The 22,750-nt window shown below is 36.7% G+C and overlaps 2 protein-coding genes across 3 annotated transcripts in view; one reads left to right on the top strand and one right to left on the bottom strand.

The window, feature by feature from the left end:
- The window catches only part of LOC145994415 (uncharacterized), a 124,005-nt gene that overhangs the window by 66,713 nt on the left and 34,542 nt on the right, over positions 1–22,750 (bottom strand). The gene's annotated exons all lie outside the window — the stretch shown is intronic.
- Positions 1–22,750, top strand: part of LOC145994414 (uncharacterized) — a 96,324-nt gene that overhangs the window by 35,003 nt on the left and 38,571 nt on the right. Inside the window, exons 1-3 of one of the 2 annotated variants that reach the window (XM_083130541.1) lie at positions 10,801–10,986; positions 11,922–12,057; positions 19,002–19,148. In XM_083130541.1, coding sequence (XP_082986667.1) covers positions 11,995–12,057; positions 19,002–19,148 — 210 coding nt within the window. In that variant the 5' untranslated portion in view covers positions 10,801–10,986; positions 11,922–11,994. Of the gene's footprint in view, positions 1–10,800; positions 10,987–11,921; positions 12,058–19,001; positions 19,149–22,750 lie in introns of those variants that run through there. The other variant, XM_083130540.1, reaches the window with a different exon arrangement.

A 22,750-nucleotide genomic window follows, 5' to 3' on the forward strand; every position in this document is an offset into this window, starting at 1 on the left:
ATCTCATTTCCACCATCTCATAGATGACATACAGAATAAGTTAGAAACACTGCAGCAATCTACGCCTACTCAAGATGACATAACCCAACTGCAAGAAATTTTGAAAACTGTTGCAGATGCAACCGAACTGGATGCTGTAAAATTAACTCTGACCACACTTCAGAATACTGTAGCAGGGTTGCCTACTTCACAGGAAATAAGAGCCATGAAGAGAGCAGTAAATCGAATACTCAAATCTGAAGATATTAAAAATATTCAGGGGGAAATTGCACAAATCAAAGAAACTGTTGCTAATCTTCCCACCAACCAAATAATCAATGAACTAAACTTATTATTTATGGACATCAGAAATCAAGTACACGATCTCGCTAGCCAGAGTTCGAAATTGAAACTAGTAGAAAGTTTACAGCAGATTATCTCGAACATTAAGGTGCAAATTAGCACCATTGAAGCAGCACAAGAATCGAACTTATCGAATTTCGCCAATCAATTGCATGATTTGAAAGAACAATTCAAACAGGTATATGTGGATGTGAAAATTAAACCGGGTTACGATGAGTTGGTTCGTACTATCAGCGAACACCTGGAACCGGTATTAAGCAGATTAGACGATGCAGATTCTCGTCAGTTTTATTCTATGGAAATTGTTAGGTTACAAAGTATTCCAAACACTCGAGGGCACTGGACATATGTTAATGCAGGTAATGTTTACAAATTATACCCGTACGCACAGGCACACGAATTTTTTGTTGATGGCAAACTTAGATTTTTGAAGTTTAGATTTCTAAATAATATAAAACATGTCGAAGTTCCCAAATTTACTATAATAAGAAAAGATGGTATACACAAAGCAGTTCAAATACCTATAGCATACTGGGATGAATCTGCCAACAAATATAAAATACATGAGGATGAACAATTATCGCTTTTTCATATTGAAACTGGTGATAAATTAATTTTTGACATAAAACAATTATACCCTGAGGTTAATCCATTTTATGTAATATTTTCTCTTCGCAGTTAATGAATTACACAGACCAGCCCGTCGTAATTACAAACGATTATCTGTGGTAACAAAAAGCATAGATGATCTGTGGGAGGGTGATCTGATAGAAATGTCTACGGGGGTTTTAAAAAATTTACATAAGATAAATCATGGTTACAAATATTTACTTACCGTGATAGATACATTTAGCAAATATGCATGGGCAATTCCTATAAAATCTAAAACAGCAACTTGTGTCGCTGAAGCTTTCAAATTTATTTTCGAGCAAGGTAGGATACCGAATTATTTGCACACAGATAGAGGAAAAGAATTTTACAATTCCACATTTACCAAATTAATGAATCAACATAATATTAAACATTATTCTACATACAGTGATCTTAAAGCAAGTATAGTAGAACGATTCAACAGAACATTCAAAAATCTCATGTGGAAACAATTTACTCTGCATGCCGATCAGCCGATCAAAAATTAGAGCATGCAGCTTGTCGAGGTCTGTGTGTGTATTATATGCAATATCATGATCTTTCCAAGCGGCATCAAGTTGATTAATTCCCCTATCTCCTCTTTTTAATCGTTTATCAAGTTTGGTGCCCGGACCACAGTACTGGTAACCAGGTACATGTAATTCGAATGGAAGTTTATTAATAATATCATTCACCAAACCTCGACCCTCTGATATATTCCAGAATTTAGGAGGTAGAGTATTGATAATTTTAATTAAGTATCCTATACCTTTTGGATCATTTACAATAAAATTGGCTAATTTATCACTGATCATGTTTACAATACCTATTTTTTCATTATAGAAATTATTGTTCCCAGCATTTTCTTCTCCGGCTATAACCAGCAATCTATCTATGAGTTTTCTCACATCATCCACCCAGACAAACTCTTTAGGTAAAGTATTATATTGTTTGATACCACTACCGGTTTTAAGTTGGTTCCAGATCGGTTTAATTAGATTTTTGTATTTGTCGCCACTGCTCGATTTAACTCTATTCTGACTGGCATCATTATTTTGGTATAGAGCATCGGACAATATCAAAATTTCGGAGTAACTCTGGTAATCTTCATCTGTGTAATCTTTAGGGTGTTTCTTGGTAATCAGTTCCCACAACCCTATAGTTCCCGGGTATCTCGACCAACTATTTCTTTCACCCAAATTTATTTTCACATCATCGCCTTGAAATGTTACTCTAGATTTCCCAATTTTCCATACTACACCTTCATTTGGTTCCATGGTCGGATACAATCCAAACACTTCATCTTTTTCAAATTTTCCAGTACTTAGGTAATCTCTTGCCAGAGGACCCAACTCAATTTTCTCAGGTTCATCTATAGTTTTAATAGGCGGCTGTTGGAGTGTTAGGGGAGTATGGATACTAGATAATGGTGTAGGAGGAAAATCTGTATAATTTTTAGCAGTAAGAGGTACCAATTCATTTATGAGATTTTTATTTTGTTCTGTGACACCTTTAATTTCTTTACCAAGACCACTGATTGCATCTATAATTGGTTGATCTTGACGTTTGTGTTGTTCATAGAATCCTCGATTTTCTGATTTCCAACCTTTGAATCGTTTGGTGAGGTACTCACGTAATTTAGAATTGTCTTCTATTTTGTGTTTTGTCATTTTTTTTGATTAGAGGTTATTTTTATAACGTTTTAACGTTTTTTATATCGATTTAACGTTCATGAAATCGTTGATTTTGTTTCTATATTTTCCATTGTTAGGTTTTCTAGTCATGTCGATTGTAACAAATCCAAAATCATAATCGTTCCAACAGGATGAACAAAATTTGGAAAATTGGTCGTAATTTAAATCTCCCCCCACATAATCATCATGAACATGTTTAAGGTTAGTGTGATCTTGACGAAACAAACATATTAAATTTGAATTATCCCTCAGTAACTGTTTGGGAATCTTAGAATATGTTTGAGCCAAATAAAAACAGTCTATTCCTCTGTGTCGCCCTTGAGTGAAGAAATTTCGAATTAAATTTTGATTTTCCAGAATCACATCATCGAATACCACAACAGAATTTTCTAAACAGTGGTCGAGAAGTTTAATTTCTGATCCAAATGTGGCTATACCCAGTCCCTTATACAATTTCATGAGTTGCTGGTATTTTGGTTGTTCTAAACTTTTTGAGAATACATACAGGTGCCTATTTTTCCAGTCTAACCAATTAGGCGCAAGCAAGAAATTATCTACCAGCAGTGTAGTTTTACCACAACCGGATGGGCCTACAATAAGACACCTAATATTGTCTGGTAACAACTCACCATTTTTTTACTAGTTTCTACTAACTCTGGCAAACGTTGCACAACGTTCCAAGTTGGTATCATAGAATCACCTGGTTTGCCTCTATCCAACTTTTTTCTGGCAATCCTAGCCATTTTACATACAATTTGTTATTCTTTTTCTTTAATATTTTTTCAATAAGATATGTATCTGGATATTTTGTTTTACTGAGTTCCTCTTCATAAAATCTTCCTTTCAGTATTTTATTATAATTATCTTTTAATATATAAGTATACCTGTTGCCTGGTAAAACTCGAACCACTGTAAACAATTCGGTGCTCCAATTTTTGTGTAACTTTTCTCAAATAAATGCTTAAATTTACTAACTCGCACCTTATCTCCTATTTTAAATCTGGGTTTCTCTGTTGTGTATTTATACTTATGACAGTAAACAGTAGAAATCAATCGTTGTTCATCAGATTTAATTACCTCGGCAGGTTTCATATGTATGGTTCTATGCATGGAATTATTATAATTATGTACTAGGTCAGGTAAAATTTCTACCCATTTATAGTTACCCTGTAGAGTAAATTGTTTCCACATGAGATTTTTGAATGTTCTGTTGAATCGTTCTACTATACTTGCTTTAAGATCACTGTATGTAGAATAATGTTTAATATTATGTTGATTCATTAATTTGGTAAATGTGGAATTGTAAAATTCTTTTCCTCTATCTGTGTGCAAATAATTCGGTATCCTACCTTGCTCGAAAATAAATTTGAAAGCTTCAGCGACACAAGTTGCTGTTTTAGATTTTATAGGAATTGCCCATGCATATTTGCTAAATGTATCTATCACGGTAAGTAAATATTTGTAACCATGATTTATCTTATGTAAATTTTTTAAAACCCCCGTAGACATTTCTATCAGATCACCCTCCCACAGATCATCTATGCTTTTTGTTACCACAGATAATCGTTTGTAATTACGACGGGCTGGTCTGTGTAATTCATTAACTGCGAAGAGAAAATATTACATAAAATGGATTAACCTCAGGGTATAATTGTTTTATGTCAAAAATTAATTTATCACCAGTTTCAATATGAAAAAGCGATAATTGTTCATCCTCATGTATTTTATATTTGTTGGCAGATTCATCCCAGTATGCTATAGGTATTTGAACTGCTTTGTGTATACCATCTTTTCTTATTATAGTAAATTTGGGAACTTCGACATGTTTTATATTATTTAGAAATCTAAACTTCAAAAATCTAAGTTTGCCATCAACAAAAAATTCGTGTGCCTGTGCGTACGGGTATAATTTGTAAACATTACCTGCATTAACATATGTCCAGTGCCCTCGAGTGTTTGGAATACTTTGTAACCTAACAATTTCCATAGAATAAAACTGACGAGAATCTGCATCGTCTAATCTGCTTAATACCGGTTCCAGGTGTTCGCTGATAGTACGAACCAACTCATCGTAACCCGGTTTAATTTTCACATCCACATATACCTGTTTGAATTGTTCTTTCAAATCATGCAATTGATTGGCGAAATTCGATAAGTTCGATTCTTGTGCTGCTTCAATGGTGCTAATTTGCACCTTAATGTTCGAGATAATCTGCTGTAAACTTTCTACTAGTTTCAATTTCGAACTCTGGCTAGCGAGATCGTGTACTTGATTTCTGATGTCCATAAATAATAAGTTTAGTTCATTGATTATTTGGTTGGTGGGAAGATTAGCAACAGTTTCTTTGATTTGTGCAATTTCCCCCTGAATATTTTTAATATCTTCAGATTTGAGTATTCGATTTACTGCTCTCTTCATGGCTCTTATTTCCTGTGAAGTAGGCAACCCTGCTACAGTATTCTGAAGTGTGGTCAGAGTTAATTTTACAGCATCCAGTTCGGTTGCATCTGCAACAGTTTTCAAAATTTCTTGCAGTTGGGTTATGTCATCTTGAGTAGGCGTAGATTGCTGCAGTGTTTCTAACTTATTCTGTATGTCATCTATGAGATGGTGGAAATGAGATAATTCAGATTCGGTATTGAGATTTTCTAATTTAGCAACTTGTTGTTGTACTAGGGCTAAAGTTTCGGTGATACCTGGCAATTTTGATTCCAGAGTTTCCTGTACAGTAATTAATTCATTTTTCATAGTTTTAAGAGTATCTTCGATGTGAGCTATGGTTGCTTGTATCTTACCAAAATCCTCAAAAGTTTCCAGCTGCAATTTAATGTTTGTTACACTACGAGCAATGGCATTGAGTTCAGTAGATGAAGGCAAATTATGAATAAAATCTTCCAATGTTTGAAGTTTGGTTTGAACTTCGGTTATGGCTGAATGCAGTTCATCTGTCTGCAGTTCTATTTTAATATTTTCCAGTGTAGGAATCTCGAAAGATTGAAACTGTTCTCGTAATTTGGTAATACTCGCATTTACTTGTTCAAATTCCTCTTGAGTTTTGATACCCTGAACAATGGTTTGCAGTTCGGTGCGAATACTATTCGCTTGCTCGTTTAATTGCTGTTTCAATTGTTCGGTATTGGTTATCTGCATTTGTCGAAATTTATCGAGTTCATTTTTTAATTTGGCTACACTTTCCTCCAAGTTTTGAAGATTGTCTATTGAGGCTAAATTGGTATATTTTTCCAGTAGAGATTTGAGTTCTCCATCAATTTTTGCTATGGGGTCAATCAGTTGAGTTTGAAGATTTGTGATTTCTGCTTGTATATTCACATTTAATGAATTTTGTAAAATTAATAAATCTGATTTAAGTTTTCTTAGACGTTCATCTAATCTAGCAATATCATTGGAATTATCCGGTATTTCCTGTCTTCTCCTGTTCCCAAATATGTCCATAATATATTTGTTATTTTATTTATTTATTATTATTTTGTTTTTGGTATTTTATATATTTCATAAATTCATAGATTCATAGATTATTCTTATTTCGATGAAGAGAGGAATTAATTTATTATACTCCCCAATTGTTTCAGCATACAGGAATTCACCTGCTTGCACTTCGTATGTTGTGTCGGGACTAATTGCATTATGCTTAATTCTATACAAATTCCGACCTATGTGTACAAGTGCTGCATTGGATGGAGAGATACTTATTTGCATTTTCCCACTGACAGGAATTTTATATGATGGTTTGTTATTATTGAATACATGTAATTGTTTCCCTGTGTCTTCATCAATTTGGTACCAGATACTATTTAGATGAATGATGACCAAACTTCTCAGTTTACTAAGAATATTTTTTATAATATCCATGTTGACTGGAATTTTCTCTATTTGTTGAATATGTTGTTTCTTAAACCCAAACACATTCATTGGCATAATTAGAAAATATTTATATGGTTATTTTATTAATATATTTGCATAAAATATGTTGAGGTTTAGGATTCTTCTCAAAACTATAAAATTTTAGATAATTAATTATTTTAACAAACCTCTTCTCTCAACTTCCTAACAGTATAAGAAATAAAAATTAGTACACATATAATGATATAGAAATATACAAATACAGAATCTTCGGTTCAGATCTGAACCGAATAGATGCTGGGGTATGTTGCTAAAATTTGTAATAATTTATAATATTTTTAACTTAGCACTTCGCTTTAATTATTGAAAAATAAAATTTTAGCAAAAGTTAGAGGGATTTTCGAAAATTAACAATTTTGCACTATGAAAATTGGAATTTGAGCTTTGACTTTTTTTTGCGCTTGTATTGTGTCACTTTTTGTAACAGTCAAAGTTCGATTTTGAGTATATTACTGTATAGGTGTACACAATAAAAGTAAACCAAAATTTCGGGGGTGGCCCAGAACGCACCGTTTACCCTACTAACAGAATTTCCTTGCGCCAGCCTAACATTGACATACACCTGCACTACATCTAGTGTCAAAAAGGTACAACACCGTACTTGAATGGTCTCGCAGTTTTGTCTCGAAGTCTTGGACTGGAAGTGGAAATATTTCGGGTTGCACTTCGACGTCAGCGCCAAATACGATCAGTAGGTAAAACTAACACATTGTCTTTTCCGCGTTATAAGCAATTATTTTTCACCGTAGAAATCATATATCATTTTAAAAAGTTCTTATACTTACTCACGAAGTTTCAACCGAACAAACACGAACCACTATCGGGTGCGTCACAACAGCAGGGCAAAAACTCAGACTGAAAGCACACGTCCGTACGATTGGCAATTAAAGGCAGAATCGACCAGACGCACGCGCATGTCCACGCAAGGACTATAGAGACTGTGGTGCCATCTCCAATGACGTCACTATTCATTTCATACACCAAGGTATGTCCGTAGCAAATTTCATTACATAATGATCAATAATTTGATTTCTATAAGCGAAGACCAGAGGCCGAGAGCGAATGAAGCACCCTGTATATACAACAATAGCTATATATACTTATATTCATACACAAACACACACATACACTACATAATATAATAAAGTAAATATGTATAACTGTGTAATTGGAACATATCCATCCTTATGCAAGTACATAGTTTAATAATTCCTAGAGCTTAACCTTCCATATAAACAATGCTAATCACAAGCGTAAAGACATAATATATGGGTTGGATGTAATAACATTTAATTTTGAGAGGAAATAAATAACAAAATATTTAATGCATATATGATCACTATAAATATATAAAAATAGTAAAAGAAAGAAAATACAAGGCAAATAACAAGGAAATTTTCCTTTATATGGTAACACTGCTACAATGAATACAAAATTTGGTAGACACATTAATTCAAGCGTCTCCTTCATCGCACAACGCGAGGACAACCTGACGTCAGACGAGGAATACCTACGTTGTTAGGTTAGGTGCCTTAGGTTTGGTTCTACACTGTAAATCTATTATGTATGCTAAACGTAACAACTTACGCATTTAGCCTAACAATGAAAATATTGTCCAGTGACGTCAGAGAACGCAAGGTTGCTCTCGCGTTGTGCGATAAGGGAAACCCTTAATTCGACCCCTGAAGTCTATCCTCGAAACGCAGGAAATGAAAATGATTAGAGAATTAATTTCGTCGCACGAACAATGTTGCAACCAACAGTTTCGCCCACATAGATATTAAAGTGAAGAAAAATTGTTTTTGGCTTCCAGAATATAGTAATCATACGTTTTATGAGAATTTGCCATTTGATAATGATTTTTCTGTACCATGGAACTTCAACTGCTCAGCTCTTATAAATGTATGTAAGAAACGAACTTCTAAGTTATCCACTCCAACTATATAAAATCTCGAGTTTGGCTTTCCAAGATTGTTTTCTCAACTTTACGGATATTTTTATCGAAAAAGAATACAAATACGTAATAGTATCATTTGAGAATATCTTTTCAAGATTTTTAAAAGAACAATGTGAAAAGCTAATAAAGATAAAGCGCCACCTTTTGTTCTACTATATAGACTAAATGATAGGTTGGGTATAGCCTACGGTATCATATCGATTCGTCGATTTCGATCATGAGTTCTTAACTCGACATTTTATCGTGTAAATATTGACATTTAACAACCATGTGCAGTATGTTAAGTACGAAACAAAACTGCTTCATACATATACTATTTAATTTTATAAATGTTTTAAACACTTGTAAACAAAATAAAACATGGCCAGTTGTTCTAAATGTGGCCAACGGGTAGTACTAATTACGACATGTTTTGTGTTAATAACATATATATTCATCCACTCAAGCTATTTCTGTGCACAGTAAAGAAAATTGCACGGATTGATTGAAAGGACAAAGTTACAAAACACGCAATAACTACAGACTATCAAATATCAATGCGTTTTAAACAAATCTAAGAAGACTTGTTTAAAACGCCATGGTTTAAACGTTTTAAACATTTTGTAAGAAACAGTCGTGTGTTTTAAACGTTTAAAACAACAACATGCTAACCCCAAATACGGCGGCAGATCTACAAGAATCATCTATATATAGGGTGACGATAATATTTTGACCCAAAAACGGGACATTCCAAGTAGATTAGTTATTCCTCCATCTCTTTAAAAATCTGTTAGACCTAATTATAACATTAATGTCATTATTATTATTGTTGTTAATTAAAGTTTGGATCACATGAAGATACATCACAAACATAAATGAAATATTATCTTCCGATGTCAAAAGCTAATAATAATTATAATCTCGGTATGGCTTGCATAGTGTTTCTGTTCTCTTCTGATTCACCTTTGATGTTAGTCTTACGCTGAAGTTGAAGAATACCAGAAGTATTTAGCAGAACCATTCTTGGGAACTACCGTGCGTCCATTTCGATCTTCAGCCCAGAGATCGGGAGAAGCGTGGCGGGCGGCGCTGACGGAGATACCGACATTTGCGGCCTGTAATGCCCGCTTATTTTTATGGACATATGCAGACATTTATATAAATATTGCAAAACGAGCACTAACCTGTGTTATAAGAATTGTTCAAACTGATATCCACCAAGTGCCAAGTGTGTAGACTTTCGGGGAGAATGCGTTGAATAGCCTGAAACTTTCGTGCCTGTAGCTAAAGTCCTTCTAGGTCGGGCCGAGAACTTATCAGCCCCCCCTCGTAACGTGAACCTTGCGGCTGGCATTCCAATCCTCTTACTGACACAACACACATACACACTGCAATAACACAAACAAGTAACGGCAAGTAACCAATAATAACACTCTTGCACACAGTACGAAATTAACACGCTCTTGGTTTACATCTGCTCGCCACTATATTCACAGCTCTGTCGCGAAGGAACAAAAAACTCGAGCTCGGATATTTCGGATTGCAAGGAAGCTCACGAACACCATTGCCTTTTAACGGTTTCGTCTACAGCGTAATCTTGATACAGTGTAGCACATTCGAAACCTCCAAACGATCCCCATCGACACAAAACTCTTTCAAGAATATAAACTTAAGCAGGACGTTACTGGTCAAAACTATGATTAAAATGTTTTATTATCTGTGGCTCTTTACATTGTTTTTTAAAGCGTATTTTTTGTGAATATAAGGGCAGAACTTGGATGAATTACAGATGATAAATTATAACACAGGTTAGTGCTCGTTTTGCAATATTTATAGAAATATCTGCATATGTCCATAAAAATAAGCGGGCATTACAGGCCGCAAATGTCGGCATTTCCTCCAGCGCCGCCCGCCATGCTTCTCCCGATCTCTCGGCTGAAGATCGAAATGGACGCACTGTACATTAGTATTCTTGACCAATTGTTAATAAAATTCGCAGAAAACTTACACCACATATCAGACATACAACGCGAGATTTGTCTTTTCAGTTTGTGTCAAGATACAGGATTTTGAATTATTTTTACATGCCTGTATTGAAACTACATGTACGCTTCGTCACCATACTTATTCACTGCTCTACAAGTAACGGAACACACACAAAACAAAACAACCCGCGATGCGAGCTAACAGTAAACTTCTGTGTGCCAGAACGTTCTCGACAATAATGAAACATTTTAATTGTTATGAAGTGTTGGAAACGCATTTCAGCTGTTTTACCGTGACGCTAGTTTAAAAATCGGATCAACATTGTGTTTTTAGTATAAATGTAAAACGTATACTCCATTTTCAAGCTAACATCTAGACTTTTATAGAACGGGACAATAATGGTTTTCTAATAACATCAACGGAACGACCGGGACACGCCTTTGAAACGGGACTGTCCCGGTCAAAACGGGACATAGGTATTTATGTAATCTACAGCACCACAACGAACAACTTCGCGAGGCAGAAGTTCCGATTTACCGTCCCGAAACTGAACTCATGTTCTATCTAAAAGCGTACACAGTATAGAAAATTAAAAAAAAATCACTAATGATTTTTCAATTGTGTTTGTTACAGTTAAGAAATAATATCCAATATGCTCTCAATTCAATTTTCTTTGAGGCGGACACCCTGGTAGGGATAAAAATATTTTTTTTTCTTGCCAGAAATAAAATGTTTTATGGGGGAGGGGGTCCCCGGAATCCCCCCTTCAATTCGCACACTGTGTATGTGTGTGTGTGTTGATATGTTTTGCGTATATTTTTAACATTTTTGTGTTTTATCTCTTTCATTTATATTTTATTGTTTTTAGTTCTTATATATGTATTCCGCAAACAATTAGCTATTGTAATGAATTAGAGATGGTTAAGTGGAAGGAAAGTCTCGTGCCTTAACCTCGCCATTCAAAACATCTGCGCATCTGATTATGCTCTTTATCTGGATAGATTGGATAATCCTCTCTGCTCGTAAATGCAAGGTACAGATTTTCAGCAAATCTGTCGTTCGTTCGTTCTGTTTGTTTATATCATACTTGGTAATTAATTCCTTCACATATCTTTTATCCGTATTTGTCTGTAATTCTCCCCTACCTGGATTCGACAAATTGTGTACCCCAAATGTTTGTTTAACCACTTTTGTATATTTCTGCTTAATATTACGATATTTCGGATATCCGGATAAGACGAATATTCGGATATCTGAAATCCAGGTAGAAAATCATGCGATATCCGGAAATATCCAGATTTGACCTGTTTCCTACCCGCCCATTATATCCTAGCACCCCACCTGTTTACTACAGATACACTGTTAGATCATGACCGTTCCAGTAAATGAACGTTGTTTGTTTATCCCACAGGAATGAAGAGATCCCGCTGATCGTGAACGAGTCCGACATCGTTCGGAGAGTCCTGAAGGAGATCAACACGGAGATGAGAATCAGGAGTCTCTCCAGGCTGGAGATTCCAGAGTACAGCTTCTCTCTCGTCGGAAGGGTAGGTCACTTACACACAAGGATGTATTTGGCGGGAGGGGGAGTCCAGGTGGTGCTTTCGCATTTGTTGTATAATCAATGCTGGCAAGTATTAGATTGTGATGGACAGCTTTGAATAGATTGATTGACTTGGTGTTTTAAGTCCACTTTATGCACAGTAAGGCTAATCGGGACTGGACCTACAGTTTGTAGTGGGATCCGAAGAACTATGTCCACGAACAGCTTTGAACAATACTAAAGATTTAGTCACATTACCATGGACGTCCGCAGGATTTTTTCCAGGGAGGGGCAAGAAAGGTTATTTTTTTCCAAGGGGGGGCAAAGGTGGCATATTTTCCCCCATAATAATGAGGTCCCCTCAAAAAACACTATTTCAGTCTGAAATTATCATGTTTCTTCAACGAAATTATAATCATTAAAATAAATTACTGTGATTGAAATGAAATTATGTGTGAAATATATAATGTTTAGGTTAACATTCATTTTCCAGGGGGGAGGCGTAGCCCCCCTTGCCCCCCTCTCCGGACGTCCATGCACATTACTACTTACATTTACCAAGTACTAAAATTACGTAATGAATATATACTTGTTTACTATTTATTATAACGGGTGCCCCACTCGAAGGTAGCCTCGCAAAATATCACGTCATTGAGTAAATATTTGACCGTTTGAGAGAATGTAATTTATTCCATGAGAAAGATGACGCGGCAACACTGTACGCCGTAACCGTTAAGGAAGGGCGGTAACAAACAAGTTTCGCGAGTCGTTGTTATTGGCGTCGTGTTTTCAGTGAACTGTTTCGAGAGTTCGTGAATCGGTTGGATGATCAGGAATTGACACTCGGTTGGTAGCAACAAGATGGAGCAACATGCCACACTTCTCGAGTGAGCATGGCTGCGGTGGAATCCTTTCTCCCTGACAGAGTCATTTCAAGAGGATTATGGCCTCCCAGGTCACAGGATTTGACCCCACCTGAAAGGCAAGGTCTATCGTGACAAACCACGCACCCTCCACGAGTTACGGGAGAACATTCGCAGTGAAATCCAGGCAGCGACACCCGACGTTCTGGTAGACACATTCACAAACTTGGAACGTCGTGTTCAAATGTGTTTAGTCGCTGGGGGAGGACATTTCCAGCACCTCATGTGATTTCATTTCATTTCTCACATATACAGGTATATCAGGTACGAATTTTGTTTCATTTCGTCTCCACCTACCCTTTTTACACAACAATTTCTGGCGCTACCTTCGAGTGCGACACCCTGTATAATGGATGGTTATAATTTCCTCTGAACTTATTGGAAAGCAAGATTATATTGGGAATCAGTGGCGGCGATTAGGAGGGACGATGAGGGACATTGCCCCCCCCCCCTTGTCACTTTTGCTCCCGCACTATGCTAAACCTTATCTACCAAGAGAAAATAAAATGTCCTTGCCCCCCTCCCCCCCAGTTTTGGAGCCCAATCGCCGCCACTGTTGGGATCATATAGCTTTGAAGGACAGAACTAAAGATTTATGCTTGCACACTACTATTTATAATAAAATACATAAAATATTAACCAGGAACTTTATTTCTCGCCAAATAGATCTAACATCCTTTTTTGTTATTCAATAAATATTCAATTCGTTATCTACTTGAATTTAATTTCCTTCCCAGGGAAGTTGTTTTTATACAAATTTTGGCTATCATAACTACTTGTAAGCTAGATAATGAATACATGCTGTTATATCTCTTATTCTTATACCGTCTTTTTACCTATTCATGTAATAATAATACAATATTAATTAATAATATATTTTTTAATTTAGCTTAATGTAATTATGTTAATGTAAACATTTATATTATTATTATTTCTGAGACACTTGGTTCGGACCCCCCCCCCCCGCCGAAATATATTTCTATATACATGCCTGCTTCACAAGGTTCATTCGCAGGCAACACGAGTGATAGAAATATACAGGAGCATGACGGCAGCCTCTTTGGAAAAATGAATGTTAGCCTACAGCCTTGTAAAATTATGTATTTCATACACATGTAAATTGGGATAAACATGTGTTGAAAATCATTTAATGAACTTGTTTATTTTACTTTGTTTTTTTGGCATTTTTGGCTTATCGCGACGATGCGGATGAAAAGATATAGCACAAGACTCATGAAGAAAAACCTAGTTGCGATTAGAAACGCCAGAGCCTCATTAGTCTGCAAGTATGTAGTCCAAGTCATAGTACTACGTAGAAGAAAGGTTGACATTTGAGTTTTCATAGCAAAGATCACTTCTTACACTACAGAAACAGATAGAGAGAGCGTGTAATATAAGAACGATATTTACAGATATATAAATTGAGGAAAAATAAGAAAAGTGAATTAGAGAGATGGAGAGGTAAAGAGATATGGAGGAAAAGAGGGAGAAAATTAAAGAGAAGGAGAGAGAAAGGAAAGGAGAAAAGGAGAGAGAAGATATATACTGAAAAGAGAGAGAAAGATTAGAGAGAGAAAAAGAAACAAGGAGAAAGGAAAAGGGAGAGAAAGAAAGAAAGACATAGAAAGGAAAATAATAGAAACAAGAAAGAAAAACAGAAAATAAAAAAATACAGAAAGAGAAAAAGCCAGAAGATAAAGAAAGAAAGAGAAAGATGGAGAAAGAAAAGATAAAAGAATAAAGAGAAGAAGGGAGAAAAGAAAAAGAGAGAGAAGGAGAGAGGAAGATATAGCGAGAGAGAAAAAGAAACAAAGAGAAGGAAAAAGAGAAAAGGAGAAAACGAGAGAGAAAAGAGAAAGAAAGATATAGAAAGGAAAAGAAAAGGAACAAGAAAGAAAAAGCCAGAAGATGAAGAAAAACAGAGAGATGGAGAAAGGAAAGATAAAAATAATAAAGAGAAGAAGAGAGAAAAGAAAAAGATAGAGTAAGATATAGCGAGAGAGAAAAAGGAAGAAGGAGAAAGGAAAAGAGAGAAAAGAAAAAGAGAAAGAAACGGAGAAAAAGAGACAAAAAGAAATGGAGAGAGGAATAAAAAGAAAGAGGAGATAATAAAAGAAAATAAAAATATATAGAGAGAAAGAGAATAAGATAAGGAAATAAAGAGATAGATGGAGGAAAATATAAAAAGAATAAAGACAAAAAGAGAGAGAGGAAGAGATGAAAGAGTAAGAAGAAGAATGGAAAAGAATAAGAAATGCGGAGAAAGAGTACAAGAAAGAAACAAGAAAGAGGAGATTAATTTTTACACAAAGAAAGAGAACTTAAAATATTAGTTAAGATTTAATAGACAACTGCCTTTGACTTACGCGATGGGAGACAGTACATTTTGTTAGTATTGTTAATTTAATATTTCATACTTTCTTTGTATGAAACTGCCTTGTTCCCAGAGGCAAATGCCAAGGGCATGATGACGTGGAAAACTTGACATTGTCAGCAAGTTTATATTTTTCATATATCTTTATAAACAGTTTCCAACAGAAAACAGAACAGAACAGGTTCTTTGAAGGTTGAAATGTTGTAATATGAAAAATATTCAAAATTTAAATACTAGCATGCATTAATTAGTACTCTTAAATAACAGTTATTACGTGTATATCTAATTATATGTTTGTAAACTATGGATCCTGTGAGGACATAACTAACGAGTATTTGAAGATAAAATCCCACGAACTATAATTATATGTGATAGAGAATCAGGCGAGTTGAGGTGGTTACGAAATCTAAATTTCTAGAATAATTAAATACAGATTTTGATTGGAGGATTACATGTGTGGGAGAGGAAACTTGTCAGTAAGCCTGATGGTAAGAGACCCGTGGGAAAGCCAAGACGAAGATGGGATCACAATATTAAGATGGATCTGAAGGGATTTCGTAAACATGGTAAAGAATAAACTGTTTTTTTTTTGTGTATTTTACTTCGCTTTTCTGCCACTTTTGGCTAAACGCGACGATGAGGATTAGTTGTGATATGAAAGTGATGGTAGGGCACTCACAAAGAACTCCCACGCAAGGTTGTTAAAGAGACAGGAGTCTATTCGGTTCTATTCGGTTCCACAACAGGACCGAAACCTTCGCACAATTTAAATTCGGTCCAAACTACATTTTGTTTCATTCAAAAAAATGTTCCTTGACCTTATTTAAATTTATACGGAAAAAAGGTTCCTGGGAACAAATTGAGAATATCGGAATTCAATTGCTTTCAAATTCGACATACTCACTAATTTTAGCCTCGTAATCACGAATCTGCAGTTAAAATTTGGCAGTCATGTCTATAAATTGCAAAATAAGTCGAAAAAAGTGGGTCCGCGAACGGAGAAAACACCCTTGATTTATGAAGAAAACAACTATTTTTTTTGCAATGATTAGCGTTTCAAAACTATGTTTACGTTCACCCTTAATTTTAACTATGCTTGCCTAACCTAACCTAACCTTACCGTGAATGGTTTCGTGGGGCAAACATGTTTTCCACCTTTACGCAAGATGCCATTTTCTCACATGCAAATCAACACTCTCACTTATTGCACAACACTTGAGCAACGTTGGTAGCAGGACCGTTGTGCGGAAAGGATGTTTCCATGTTAGTGTACGGAGAATGATAGCGGTAATTGAGAAGGTTATTTTGCAATTTCTAGACGTGGCCGCCAAATATTAGCTGCAGATTTGTGATTACGAGGCCAAAATTAGTGAGTATGCCGAATTTGAAAGTAATCGGAGATTCTTCCGGTATTCTCAATTTGTATCGGTTCGTGGACCGTGTTTAAATTGATCCGGAAAAAGGTTTCTGGACCGAATTGAAATACTTTAAAAATAAAAAGGTTCTTTATGGTCCAGAACCCATTTACGCTTTCTGATTTTATCTTCTGGACCGGAATTGAATTGATTTAAAATTCCTGGACCTTAAACAACTCTGCTCCCAGGCCGGCATGGCATTCGATTGATTGATTTGCTTTATTTTACTTCGCCCTTTGTGCCACTTTTGGCTAATTTGCGAAGATGGGGATGAGTGATGATTTGATGAATTGACACACACAAACATCCATGCTCAGGCCAGGATTCGAATCCGGGACCCCTGGCGTTGTAGCGTGATGTGCTAACCACTCCGCCACGCAGAGCTGTTAAGATTGAACTGATCTTGCCAAGGATAGAACAGTTGTGTTGTTGCGGCAGTGAAACTTTGGGTTTAGAAATGACACATTGCATTTTTTTTTCTGGATTTAATATATTTGTACTTGTTGAATACGGTATAGAAATACGGTTGTGACCTAATTTTTACCACATTCTCAAACTTTGGAATTATTTTCTTTGTTATTTTATGTATCATACTTACAGAAGACAAAGACTGCAGCCAAATTGCAATATCTCCCCATTTAAATTACAAATTAATTCACCCCTGAGGCCTCCCCGATGGCGTAGTGGTAACACCGTCGGCTTGTAGTCAATGGGTCCCGGGTTCGATACCCGGTTGAGGCACATTGCATGGTAGTTCGGATCCCACTTTAAACTGTAGGTCTAGTCTTGATCAGCCTATCTCAGTAAAACACCCGCACTTCGTCGTATCAACCGTTCCCAAATTTATGTTAGTTTCGATTAATTCACAGCACAAACACCAGCAACAAACACACACATCCTTGTAAACGTTTCCCCCAACAGCATCCAAACAAGATAACCTTGAAAAGCTCTGAAACGACAGAAAGTGACAGCAAACCATGTCCTTAATTTTATCGCTCACGGGAGAAGATATATCAATTTGGAGATAGAAATTGCGCTGTGGAATCAAAATCATTACAACAGAAAGAGTATGTATATAATATTCAAGTAATTAAGTGCCATAATAATACAAAATGTTCTTATGTGTGTGCAATGTATACGATTTACTTTTGTGCTGTTTACAAATATCAGAAGATAGTTCTTTTTCACCAAAAAGTTATATTCAAAAGTCATCAATTTATTGAATTTACTTGTAAAATTTGTCAAACAGTCCACTTGAATTACCGTGTAAATAATTTGACAGTTGCTAACACTGTAGCTGTCAACACTAGTGGTGTAATTCGAGATGGACGCAGGCTGAAGACTGCAGACATTCCTCTTCCCGGAAGCACGTTTACTTCGTTAACGTCGAAGACTAAAGAAACCCGCCGCCACAAACGTGGGTGGGGATAATTAGCGGGCGAGTTTGTTTCGTCCAATCACACTCAACCTTCAGCCAATGGGTGCAGCTGTCATTCTGCAAGTCTACTCCACGTGGAGTCTCAGTCACATGACTGCGGATACGCTGTTGCCGTACTTTGAAACTTCAATGTGGAGACCGTGCTTGTGCGCGGAGGGACAAGGTGGCGTAGAGTAGATGTGTGGCAACACTGTGCGTTGAATGTGATTGTTGCAGCTGGTGGGCGCGCTCCGTGGACTTCAAAGCCAGCCGGTCGTTAACGTAGCTAGCGCGTCGACTATACCATCTTTGACCCAACCCGTCAAATTTTTGACACGTTTTAAAATTCGCGAAATACAAAATAAGTTGTAATTTAAGTAACCTATATGGAATTTAGAGCAATGAGAATAGTTTCTTTATGCGCGATCTTGTTTAAGCGTGCAGGAAGACACACATTGGTTACTGTCAATTTCTCCTTCTCCTTTCGGTTGCTTTATGAGAAGCACTGAAGGCTCAGCTTTTCTGTGAGGGTTGAGGTCCGTTTCTCCTCCTTTGAATGCACTGGTTGTATTATTCAGCGGACGCAATCATTGAGTCTGGTGCTTGCTTCGGAGTTGCTGAGGGAGTCTGTGGCAGTAAAAAGTTGTCAAATCGAGTGCGATGGAAACTAAATAGGGCTAAAACATTAAGTACATTATATAATATTCTAATAGTGCAAGCAGTGCTTGTACTATATCTTCGCAACTGCTATGACGTAAATATAGATTTTAATGCTTGGAAATTTATTATTTTTAAAACTATCTGTTTCTTCCTAACCAGGCAATGTTCATGGACTGGAACGCCTCTCTGAAGGCATCCCAAGGCTGCATCGTGGACTACAAGAACTTCACCATCGAAGGAGGCCACGTACGGATAGCCGGAAACGCAGTGGCGTTCGTGGTCAAAATCAGCTTGCAGAACGTAGAGGTACGCATTGCTTTTTATTCATCTTTCCGACAACTGCGCTGGTGAACAAATTGAAGTTTTGTTCCGCTTGCGTCTGTGGCACTCTCTCGTTTGGTCCGCATGGAAACAGGGGCGTGGCTAAATTAATGAGAGGGGGCTATTATCCAGTGGCGTATGCTATTTCAGCGAATGGGGCAGTGAGCCCTATTGGAATTTAGCACTGGGACTAAAGAATAGTTGAATTGTTTGTAGTCACAGCTGTGCAAGGAGGATTGATTTAATCAGGTTAAATTAATAATATCAGAAACACTTTTGGCGAAATTACATTAATCTCGTAATCATTTATTGGTGATTATTAGGTTCTAATATAGGGAAATAAAGGAAATAAAATATATGTACTGATGGTGTGAAGCTCATACGAATGGAAATATAAACACAGGATTTCTCTTGATTTAAAATTCAATAATGTTATGGGCAAAAATAGCAAACATTTTGTGTAGAAAAATATATAAAATACTAATCATGTTAAACCATAAATAGTGTCAATATCATTATATATCAATATCATTCAAATTATCATTAAAAGAATCTCCAAAAATCGGGTACAAAGACTATAAAAATATTAAAGTTAATATTTTAAGTTACAATTATAGAGTACATCCAGAATGTTTTAGTTTCACTGGAAGAGAAGTTACTGAAATTATTATCGTTTTCATTAACACACTCAACAGACATTTCCATAGTAGTTACAATATCAGAAACAGAAAAATGTATGTTAATGTATGTTTTTTATTTGCTTTAATCAAACTGTTCAAATATTTTACAGGGCCGTTTACTAGAAAAAGCCTTTCTCTAAAAAAAACACATATATCTATATGCATGGTGCCAAAAACCATTCAAGGAATTTTAAGCATTTTTTTAAAAAAAAAAATCAGAAAAATCAATTTAAATCAAAAAAAATTCTATTCAAATAAAGAAAATCAACAAAATCATGATTATTATCCACCCTGCAGCTGGGCCATATCTGATTATCCAGATGGCTGAAAATACACGCTGTTGTAAGACCACCATTTCCTTTATTGTTGTGTGGTGGGGCAATATGTAAATAACATGAAATTTGTTCCGAAGATTATTATTGATCTTAAGAAAATATGTAGATTAACCCGGCATAGCTCATACAAATACAAACACAAGTAATAAATAACCTTCATGTACCTTATGGCCATAAGTAAAGGTTTGTTGGGATCCCTTACTTTTTATTGTCACTTATGCGATGCACTTCCTCACACACACTGCTCCTACTTTAGATTGCAGGGGATGGCTGTGGTTCGTTGTTGAAGGGGGGTAAAAGAGGATTGTTCACGGCTTCAGGTCAGGTTGGCTGATGTTCCGGTCACATGGTGTGATCTGCTTCATGTATTGTTCAGTAACCACACGGAAGTAGTTCCATTTACACAAAATTAAAACACAGGTCTTCTTGCTGCACTGCGCTGTCAGCTGTCACAAATCGCACTTCACGTACTTTGATGGCTGATGCTCCTGCGACATGTTGTGATTAACACGGGGAAGTAGCTCGAATTACACAGGAACAAAACACCGCTACTTCCGCTGCACGGTGCTGCCAGCTGCTCAACAGCCACACTTCACCTACTTTGGTAACGTGTCTCCTTGCATCGCTGGATGCCATACGCACAGTTTAGCCACACTTCGAAATACAGCTCCTCACTCCTCTCACCTCTATATCCTTGTGTCCCGTCTTTCCCCAAAGACGCCCAAACTTTCCCTGTGTTCTTCCAATGTTGCCGGTTTTAGCCTTGTACAGTGGCTCTAACACACACACACACAAACACACAAATACCCAAAAGGAAGAAAAAACTAAGAAAAAAGAAGGACACCCTAGCCAGTGTAACTTGCCTGAAGAGCCCGGTTCTCCCTCTAGCCATGCCAAGCAAGGGACTGGGTGCGACTTTGAAAAAACTAACTGATAAAAGAAAAACGAAAAGCCAAAATTATATAATAAAAAAAATTAAAAAAATAATAAATTTAGGGTGGCACTACAGTTGTTGCTTATTGATTTAGTTTAATTTACTTCGCTTTTGTGCCATTTTTGGCTAATCGCGAAGATGAGGATGAAATTGATGAAGAAACGCTCACAAAGAACACCCATGCCCAGGTCGGGATTCGAACCCATGGCCCCTGGGGTCGTAGCGTGCTTTGCTAACCACTCCGCCACGGTGACCGGCACTACTTCCTTTGTCATGTCCACCTTCCCTTAAGGTAAAGTTCCCCGTCCATATTGCACCGTGCTGTACCTATAGGGAATATAGGGGCGGCCCCACACATTCTCGATCTCGGTCATTTTGGAGGTGATATGACAAGCACACCGCTCCGGCAATTTTTACACCTTTACCCATTGGTTTGAGGGTGGGTGAGCCGCAGAGCCACTTTTTGCAGGGGCAAGGCCGGGAAAATTCAGACCTTAGAACACCCATAGGAAACGAACTCGGAACTTGTTTTATTCAAGGCCACTTTATGCACACATATGCTAATGCGGAATGGACCAACAGTACCAAACCAGTCACTCCTTGATGACAAAACGACGAGACAATACGCCAACGTTACGACTCTGTGGCCGTGCTCGTTAACCTAATACGAGTCCCCCCACCCCCATTCCTCAGGCACGCCACTGCTGAGTCGCGGAAATCCAGACACGTGTTCGTTGTGTCAAGGCACATCAATCCCTGTCTACCAACAGGTGGCAATAATCTTTGGACATTTAATATTGGTGGTTGGTAAATACAAACCCTTACTTTTAAAAATTTCATTACATCGAAATATGTATGTATTTACTTTCATATGAAAATAATAAATCTATGTTTAGAACTTGCGGCTGAATGAACGGCATGTTACCTAGTCTCTTGCTTCTTGTGGTAGAAGCAGACATCCCAGCGTTTGAGTTCAGTATCGAACCTCGCTTGAAATCTACAATAGGTTGGGTTAACAATTTCTGACAGAGATATGTGATATGAAGAGCGGTTGTTCATTGAATCACTGCCTGCACCAAGAAAAAAATATGTACTTTCCTCTTTAAATAGCCAAGATTGAGCGTCATCCTTCATCTTTCTCTTTTGTTTGTTTCTTCAGCCGGGAAAATCAAGATACATCGTTTTCTAGTTTTGTTTGTTTTTCTAGTTTGGGAAAATTAAACGTCATTGTTTCTCTAGTTGGGGAAAATTAAACGTCATAGTTTTTCTCTTTTGTATTTCTATTTGGGGAAAATCTAACGTCATCGATTTTCTCTTTTGTTCATCTAGTTGGGGAAAATCAAGCGTTATCTTCGGTCTTTGTCTTTTGTATATAGAAGAGCAGGAAGAGAAGGAAAGACAGACAAACAGAGAAAGAGGTAAAGGAACAGTGGTGGAAAGACGAGTATGGAGTATGTAGATAAGAGAAAGAGAGGGAAAGAGGTAGAGGTAGATATAAAAATATAGAGAGGGGAGGACGAGATACATAGACACAGAAACAGACACGAAAAATTGAGTGTGAAATGAGACAATCTTCATAGACATGATGACCGAAGCAGAGCCAAACGAAATTGTCATAGGCCTAACTTGTCGGGGGAA

Source organism: Lepisma saccharinum, chromosome 10 (assembly GCF_977018435.1).
Source record: "Lepisma saccharinum chromosome 10, izLepSacc3.1, whole genome shotgun sequence".
NCBI lineage: Eukaryota > Metazoa > Arthropoda > Insecta > Zygentoma > Lepismatidae > Lepisma > Lepisma saccharinum.